The sequence below is a fragment of the Lampris incognitus genome, chromosome 4 (assembly GCF_029633865.1).
Source record: "Lampris incognitus isolate fLamInc1 chromosome 4, fLamInc1.hap2, whole genome shotgun sequence".
NCBI classification, from domain to species: domain Eukaryota; kingdom Metazoa; phylum Chordata; class Actinopteri; order Lampriformes; family Lampridae; genus Lampris; species Lampris incognitus.
This window is the reverse complement of record NC_079214.1, coordinates 67,374,340-67,383,703: the sequence shown is the minus strand read 5'-3', so window position 1 is coordinate 67,383,703 and position 9,364 is coordinate 67,374,340. Positions and strand designations below refer to the sequence as shown.

Below are 9,364 nucleotides of genomic sequence, written 5' to 3'. Positions count from 1 at the left end.
TTTATATTCTTTTATATATTGTTTTTTTCTCACATTCTCTCTCGTTAAACGTCTGTCCACGCCTGGTGTGTCGTGCTCTGGCTCGGCTGTAAAGTGTGGGAGCGGGACCGAACCTCAGACCACCCGGACAGTCCGTCATCACTGTGCCATGCCGCGTGAGGCCTGCGTCAGGTTGGCCTTGTGGTCTGTTATCTTTATTAAACGGGTGAAAACAACAACAACAAAGGCGTCCAGATCATTTGCCTGTGTTATTGCCCCAGCCAGCGCCCCGGTGTGGGTAGCAGCGGGTGAGGGACCAGGAAGCGCGATGGTGACGCGAGATAACGGACACAATGCCTCCGTTCAGCAGGCAGACCCGTAACGGAAGTAGTCAAATAGGCAGCCGGCCGCCCGTCCGAGAGACAGACGTCCCCCGCCGAGGACAGCGATGGAGAGACGGGCGTGGTGCGCCGCGGTGTCGTCCGTCTGCCGGGACGGCGGCAGGATGGAGGCGGCGGACGGAGGCCTGAAGGAGCTGGTGCTCCGCTGGTTCACCGAGACGCAGAGTCCGCTCCTCCTGCCCGACGGCAGCTTCCCGGACTGGTTTCAGGGATTCACCAGCAGGAGGTCAGTGATAAATCTCTCTCTCTCTCTCTCTCTATATATATATATATATACATATACACACACACACATACACACACACACACACACACACACACACACACACACACACACACACACACACACACACACACACACACACACACACACACGTGTAGACACAGGTATTAGAGTATTTGCTGAAAACGTGTATCTGTGCCGCTCTTGGGGGTCTTTCGTTTGTTCGGCTGGAGTTCAAACTGAATTTTGAATCGTCAACATTTTAGCTTGGGTCCTGGTGTAGTCTCCTGCAACAGGACGGTGTGGGTGCAACAGAGAGAGAGAGAGACGGGGAGACAGGGAGACAGATAGACAGATAGACAGACAGACAGAGAGGGGGGAGACAGAGAGAGCGAGAAAGAGGAGGGGGAAGGAGAGAGGGGGGGGGAGAGAGAGAGAGGTGGGGAGAGACGGACCGAGAGAGAGACAGACAGACAGAGAGGGGGGAGACAGAGAGAGAAAGACGAAAGAGAGAGAGAGAGAGAGAGAGAGAGAGAGAGAGAGAGAGAGAGAGAGAGAGAGAGAGAGAGAGAGAGAGAGAGAGAGAGAGAGAGAGAGAGAGAGAGAGAGAGAGAGAGCAAGAAGGAATGGGGAAGAGAGAGAGAGAGAGTGAGGGGAGGAAGAGAGAGGGGGGAAGAGAGAGAGAGAGAGAGTGAGAGAGGGGGAAGAGAGAGGGAGAGTGAGGGGAGGAAGAGAGAGGGAGGAAGAGAGAGAGTGAGAGAGAGAGGGGGGGAGAGAGAGAGAGCAAGAAGGAATGGGGAAGAGAGAGAGTGAGGGGAGGAAGAGAGAGGGGGGAAGAGAGAGAGAGCGAGAGAGTGAGAGGAGGAAGAGAGAGAGAGAGCGAGGGGAGGAAGAGAGAGGGGGGAAGAGAGAGACAGCGAGAGAGTGAGAGGGGGAAGAGAGAGAGAGAGAGCAAGGGGAGGAAGAGGGAGGGGAAGAGAGAGAGAGAGAGAGAGTGAGGGGAGGAAGAGAGAGGGGGAAGAGAGAGAGAGAGCGAGAGAGTGAGAGGGGGAAGAGAGAGAGAGCAAGAGAGAGTGGGGAAGAGAGAGAGAGAGTGAGGGGAGGAAGAGAGAGGGAGGAAGAGAGAGGGGGAAGAGAGAGACAGCGAGAGAGTGAGAGGGGGAAGAGAGAGAGAGAGAGAGAGAGGGGAGGAAGAGAGAGGGGGAAGAGAGAGAGAGCGAGAGAGTGAGAGGGGGAAGAGAGAGAGAGAGAGCGAGGGGAGGAAGAGAGAGGGGAAGAGAGAGGGGAAGAGAGAGCGAGAGAGAGCGAGAGAGTGAGAGGGGGAAGAGAGTGAGAGAGAGCAAGGGGAGGAAGAGAGAGGGGGAGAGAGAGCGAGAGAGAGCGAGAGAGTGAGAGGGGGAAGAGAGTGAGAGAGAGCGAGGGGAGGAAGAGAGAGGGAAGAGAGAGAGAGAGCGAGGGGAGGAAGAGGGAGGGGGAAGAGAGAGAGAGAGAGCGAGAGGGAGGAAGAGGGAGGGGAAGAGAGAGGGAGGAAGAGAGCGAGAGAGTGAGAGGGGGAAGAGAGTGAGAGAGAGCGAGGGGAGGAAGAGGGAGGGGGAAGAGAGAGAGAGAGAGAGAGAGAGTGAGAGGGGGAAGAGAGAGGGGAAGAGAGAGAGAGAGAGTGAGGGGAGGAAGAGGGAGGGGAAGAGAGAGAGAGAGAGAGCGAGAGAGTGAGAGGGGGAAGAGAGAGAGAGAGAGTGAGGGGAGGAAGAGAGAGGGGAAGAGAGAGAGAGAGAGAGCGAGAGAGTGAGAGGGGGAAGAGAGTGAGAGAGAGCGAGGGAGAGAAGAGAGAGGGGAAGAGAGAGAGAGAGCGAGAGGGGGAAGAGAGAGGGGAAGAGAGAGAGCGAGGGGAGGAAGAGAGAGGGAAGAGAGAGAGCGAGGTGAGGAAGAGAGAGGGGAAGAGAGAGAGCGAGAGCGAGAGGGAGAGGGAGAGGGCGAGGCCAGCGTTGTTTTAAATGTGATTTGCCTAGGACAATGTTTAACTGATGGATTTGTCTGTGGCTCAGGGAAGCTGAAGATCTGCTGAGAGATAAAACTCTGGGCTGCTTTCTCATCCGCCTCAGTGAGAAGGCCATCGGCTACATCCTCTCCTACAAGTGAGCAAAGCTTCCATCACATCCACTCCACTCAACCTGCCACCACCTTCACCACCTTCACCATCTTCACCACCTTCCCCATCTTCACCATCTTCACATCATGCCAGCTAACCATCATGCTGACTAAGCATCACGTCAGCTAGGCTTTACGTCAGTCATATCAACCAAACATAAGAGGGGTCAAACAACAACAAAACTACCAAGAAACCCCTGATGATATTTACTAGTCACACTACATTTACTAGTCATGTCATATTCATTAGTCACAGTTACTAGTTATATTATGATATTTACCATCCATATCATTATATTTTATTGTCATGTTATTATGTTTACTAGTCATATTGGGATGTTTATGAGTCATGTTATTATATTTACTAGTCATATTGGGATGTTTATGAGTCATGTTATTATATTTACTAGTCATATTGGGATGTTTATGAGTCATGTTATTATATTTACTAGTCATATTGGGATGTTTATGAGTCATGTTATTACATGTGCTTGGTATAATGTTTACTGGTAGTCATCATATTTACTAGTCATGTTATCATATTTACTAGTCATATAACAATAATAATAATAATAATAATAATAATAATAATAACAATAATAATACATTTTATTTGGGCACTCAAAGACACCTTACAGAACAAAGTAAAAAACAAGTATCAGACAGCATAAAATCAAAACAAAGCAGGGTAGACAATAAAAAGTTAACACAAGAGATAAGTACAACATCATCATCTGCACAAAACTCAATGAAGTGTGGATCAGACTGAATATGCCAGTGTGAAAAGGTGCGTTTTGAGATGGGATGTGAAGGCTGAAAGAGAGTCAGTGTTGTGAATGTCTTGTGGGAGAGAGGTCCATAGGCGGGGGGCAGAACGACTGAAGGCTCTAGACCCCATGGTAGTCAAGCAGCCGACAGTGTAGTGAGTTGGAGGGCAGAAGAGGATCCGACGGTGCGGGAGGGTGTGTGGATATGAAGGAGTTCAGAGAGATATGGAGGAGGTAGGTTATTAAGGGCCTTAAAGGTGAGGAGCAGGATCTTGAAGTCAATACGGTATCTAACAGGGAGCCAATGGAGTTGCTGAAGAACAGGAGTGATGTGATCTATGGAAGGAGGTCTGGTAATGATACGGGCAGCTGAATTCTGGACCAATCACAGTTTATGAAGACAGTTGAGGGGAAGACCAAAGAGGATAGAATTAGAGTAGTCAATTCAGGATGTGACGGGATATCTAGCTACACAACAAAACTCGAACAAGAATTCCCTTCTAGTAACTCCAGATCAATATGGAAAAATCTTAAGGAAATGACAGATTACAAAAAACGCCCCTGCTCCCCTCCAGATAATGAGCACAACCTCCCAGATAAATTAAATTAGTTTTATGCAAGGTTTGAAAAACCTATTCCACCAGCCACCCCCCCTACTCCCACTCCAATGCCACCCTTCTGCATTCAGGAGGATGAGGTGAGAGCAACATTCAAGAAGCTGAACATTAAGAAAGCAGCAGGGCCAGATGGCATCAGTCCTGCTTTGTTGAGCCACTGTGCAGCACAATTAGCCCCAATATTTTCCACCATATTTAACACCTCTCTAAGCCAATGTACAGCGCCACAGTGCTTCAAACTCTCTACCATCATTCCTGTGCCAAAGACCTCAAAGATCATCTGCCTCAATGACTTCAGACCAGTTGCTCTGACATCTGTGGCCATGACAGCATTTGAGCACATCATTCTGTCACACTTGAAATCTTGCACCTCCCCAATGATGGACCCATATCAATTTGCCTATCAAGCCAACCGGTCTGTTGAGGATGCAGTTAGCATAGCCCTGCACCGTGCCCTGCAACACCTGGAATCACCAAACACCTATGCACGCATCCTGTTCATAGACTTTAGTCCCACCTTCAACTCCATCAACCCACTCAAACTCTACCATACTCTTGGATATGAACATCGACCCAGCCATATGCCACTGGATTCAGCCACAGAGGGTGAAGGTTAACCTAACCTCACACCCTCTTACCCTCAGTACAGGTGCTCCGCAGGGCTGTGTTCTCTCCCCATGGTTCTTCTCACTTTACACCACCCACTTTACATCCACAGATAAGCTCTGTGAAAATAATAAAATACACAGACGACACAAGCATTGTAGGCCTCATATCAAACAATGGTGAAACCCAGTACAACACTGAAGTAGACCAAGCTGTCACTTGGTGTGCAAACAACAACCCTCTGCTTAATACAGCCAAAACCCAAGAACTCATTATTGAATTCCGATGCATGGCGAATCCTAAAACACCCATACAAATGAACGGAGACCCTATCACCACCAAGACTCTTTTAAATTCCTTGGAACATACATCAGCAATAACCTGAAATGGAAAATTAACACAGAACATATCATTGCAAAAGCTCAACAACGACTTTACTTTCTTTGGCAGCTTAAAAAATACCAGATCTGTTTTACTCAGCCATTATCCAGTCCATCATAACATCTTCTATTACAGTATGGTACAGTGGCACAGACAGCCAAACATGGAAAAAACTGCAGCGGACTGTCAACAAGGCATCCAAAATCATAGGCAACCCACTCCCCTCAGTTGAATCTCTACATACTAACCGGACTGTAAAGCGAGCAAAGAAGATCACCTCCGACCCCTCACATCCTGCTCATGACCTCTTCCAGCTTCTTCCCTCAGGGAGGTGCTACAGGTCCCTGTCCACTAAGACTAAACACTTCAAACAGTTATTTTCCCCTAGCCACCAGGACTCTGAATTCCTCCCTATAGTCCCATCCTCACACACCATTGGCATAAATACCACCATTCACCTAATTGTTATGCGTGATGTGTTTATTTCTGTAATATGTGTAGTGTCTGTTGTTGTCTACGTATGTATTGTGCTGCAAAAACAAATTCCACCGGTCTTTGTTGTGTGGCTAATAAAACAATCTAATCTAATCTAACCAGGGTGTGAATGAGTATGGCGGTGCTGTTAGGTATAAGTGACGGGTGAAGATGATTAATATTGCATAGGTGGAAGTATGCAGACCAAGTAACATTGTTGATGTGAGCTTCAAAAGATAATGTGCTGCTCAAGATGACACCCAGACTCTTAACTTGAGGCAATGGAGGAGCTATAGAATTGTCAATACTTAGAGAAAAACTATCAGGTTTAGCCAAAGTAGATTTAGTACCTACTAGGAGGACCTCGGTTTTATCACTATTAAGTTTGAGGACGTGGTATGAAAACAAGGATTTAATTTCTAGTAAGCAGTCAGAAAGGGAAGTGGGTGGAAGAGTGGAGGTAGGCTTGGTGGATGGATAAAGCTGGGTGTCATCCATATAACAGTGAAATTGAATGCCAAATTTCCTGAAAATGTGGCCAAGAGGTAATAGGTAAATAATAAATAGGAGGGGTCCCAATACAGAGCCCTGTGAAACACCGGTAGTAATAAGGAAGGACTGTGATCTCAAATTTTTAAGTTGGACAAACTGCTTTTATTTTTCGTTACATGATATTTCCTCATCATATTTTGACATGTGCTAGTCACACCATGATTCATTAAAGTAGAAATATTACAAATCACATGTTTGTCACAACTAAAAATCATACTCAGTTAATCAAGTCAGTTAAACCTCAAATAATAAAAATACTCCGGTAGTTTTCCCACAGTATCTAGTTAGAAACATCTTTTATTCACCAATGTGCCTCATCTCATTCTGCTGAAGGGGAGAGGACAGATGCCGCCATTTTGTCATCAATCAGAGCCAAGACGGGAGGTTGGCGGTCTCTGGAGACTGTCAGACCCACCGCAGCCTGGCAGAGCTGATAGAGCACTACCGCCTCCGACCCATCCAGCCCTTTGGAGAGCATCTCACATGCTGCTGGAGTCAGGTACAGACTGTCAGGACTGGGATAGTGATAGTGATGGTGATGGCTGCAAGATCCCTGATAGGAAGCTTTGCTTTTTTTTTTTGCTTTTTTTTTTTTTAGAAATTAATTTAGATGAAAGACCAGAGATGTCTTTCTTTTGCTTCCAAGAGAATGTCTGTTGAACTGAACATGAAGTACAGTATGGAGGCCTGGTTACTTCTGTTGGAGTTTGATTCATTTAAGCAAAGTAATTTTTCACCCCAGACATGGAGACTGACAGACACTAAACATGAGATAACATCTAGTCTCAATCTCTGAAAGCCAACTTCTCCCAGATCTTACGTGACTCTAACATTAATGTGTAGGAGATTGTGTTAACTGGGGTCTCAGGAGTAAAGCAAAAGAATATTTTCTGTGACTTGTGTTTCAGAACAGTGTGAGTGACCTGTACGATGTGGTGAAGCTGGAGGCGAAGGAGGAGGTGGCAGGGGTGAGTGTCCAGGCTCTGAGGACTATATGGGACCAAAAGAGCGACCAGACCAGTGAGCGGACAAAGAACCAGAAGGTTCATCATCCGCCGGCACTTCCCCCCAAAACCAGAAAGCTCACAGGAAGCGTCTCTGTTGGCGCCACGTCCCCATCACAGGTACTGGTAAAACCATACCTCTTCTGTTATAGTGTCATATGGAAAACCAAACGAGTCTTTACTAATGCACTATACACTGAGGACGGCAGCACATCAGAATACTCAGTTATTGGATTATATAGATATGACACTTTGGTCAGAACCGAATGACACCAAAATCCCAAACTCTTTCAGCAACTATGATTTGGCGCACTAATATGTGTGAATATCTGTTTATACATATAAACGATGTAAAGAATAAGATAAGATCTGGGAGAAGTTGGCTTTCAGAGACTGAGCCAGCAATCGCCAAAAATAGAAACTAACAACATTCTACTGAGGTTCTTCTGAGGCACTCTGCGTTTTTATCGAGCTGTTGAATACAAAGATGACTGTAAGAGATAGGGGATGTAAGTAAATATCGATACACTCAAGTATCGCGATACTATCTTATGCGATACTGTATTGATTCTTAAACCCACTATGTCGCTTTTTAATTGTTTACATGTAAAGGTTCGCGGCGAACATTTTGTGTTGTGTGTAACCCCACGACCGCTAGATGGCAGTGTTGTAATCTATCTTCAGCCATTTGACTCTTCCACTCCAACCCAACAACGTGAACTGAGACAGGAAGTAGCATAAGCACAAAGAACACAGGCCTATGAACTTGCAATATATCACCTTTCTTACAGTATCGTAATATATCGCGATATATTGAATCGTGATCCCTGTATCGTGATACAAAAAAGCTAAAGCTCATTGTTTCATCCCCTGAAAACATGCAGGAAGAGACCTACGGTACATCCCCTTCACATGCCAGTGCTAGTTCATCTAGCTGATGAGCTAGATGATCGATATATTCATAAAAATAACGTTTCTATTGGCAATTCCCCTCTAGGTGTTGCCTCCGGTACCAAAACGAGGTCTTCCGCTGAGCCATTCTCTGAGTGAATGCCTGCCTGAGAGGAGCTCAACCCACAGCCAAGACCAGCAGCACACCCACGCAGACACAGACCTGAGACCGAGTCCAAGCCCAGCGCCCGTCTTGGATGATAGCCCGAGGGGGGAAAATATTGACCCAAGTGACCACAGCGGTCTCGATGACGTCACGGCACCTAGTGCCATGTACTCTGAACTGATGCTGCAACTGATGCTGAGCCGGAGCAAGTCTCTCCCTCGACTGGATAAACATCTCGAGGAGGAATTCTCCAATCAGCTGAGTATCCACTCCTCAAGGCTGACGTCAGACTCACCCACTCCGCTCAAGAGAGCCACGTGCCAAACATATTCCCTTCACGAGGTTCCCAGGGATGATGCCAGACTGGACTGTGGACAGCCGGACCACCAGAACCAACTGCTGAAGTCGAACCCGCTCTACCAGAGCTCTCCGGGACCCGAAGACCGGCCAGCACCACAGACAGATGGCACATACGCTGAAGTTCCCGATCAGTCCTCCTGTGTCACTGATGACACCTATGAACCGATTCCAGGTGAGAATGAAGTCACCCCGAGCAACACCTACGAGACCCTGGAGGAGCTGAAGACCAAAAACCCCAAGTCCACCTGGGGCAAAAATGTAAGCCGTGCAAATCTCCAAATTATTGAACTTGTTGATGGCTGTAAAGATTTACAAGATTTTTTTCTGTTTTTTTTATTATGTGCAGAATATCAAATGGAGGAAATTTTTTTCCTGATTCCAAGAGGAAATGAGAAGACGAGGCTGATGAAGATGATGTCAGCTTTCCGTTTACCATTTTTATGTTCAAAGCAACTATGAACTCTTCTGACTGTAATTCCTGGAATACTGATGCAAGAAAGTAAGAGCAGTGAAAAATTAAAATAATAAAAAATTGTTTTTTTCATAAAGGCATGTTTTAAAAAGAATACGTATACCACATAAATAAAATAATTTTTTGCATTTTGAATCAAAATGGATTTTAATGTATCAACATGTGGCCAGCAGGACGGCGACCGTGTGTCGGTCAGCAAGTCCTGGATATTCTCGGGGATGTAAACTGACTGCTTAGGAAGAACGTAGTTAAAGTTGAACTGCAACAATTTCTATGTCAGCATCATGCAGATGTAGAGTGTGTTGTTAGACCCCATTCACTATCCT

General features: G+C 46.5%; 1 protein-coding gene across 1 annotated transcript; it reads left to right on the top strand.

The window, feature by feature from the left end:
* Positions 1-427: 427 nt before the first annotated feature.
* LOC130112123 (SH2 domain-containing protein 7-like) lies at positions 428-9,049 on the top strand. Its single transcript, XM_056279416.1, has 6 exons — positions 428-606; positions 2,646-2,735; positions 6,479-6,644; positions 7,054-7,269; positions 8,147-8,824; positions 8,913-9,049. Exons 1-6 carry the CDS (start codon positions 428-430, stop codon positions 8,940-8,942), a joined length of 1,359 nt encoding a protein of 452 aa, XP_056135391.1. The 3' UTR covers positions 8,943-9,049.
* The last annotated feature ends 315 nt before the right edge of the window (positions 9,050-9,364 follow it).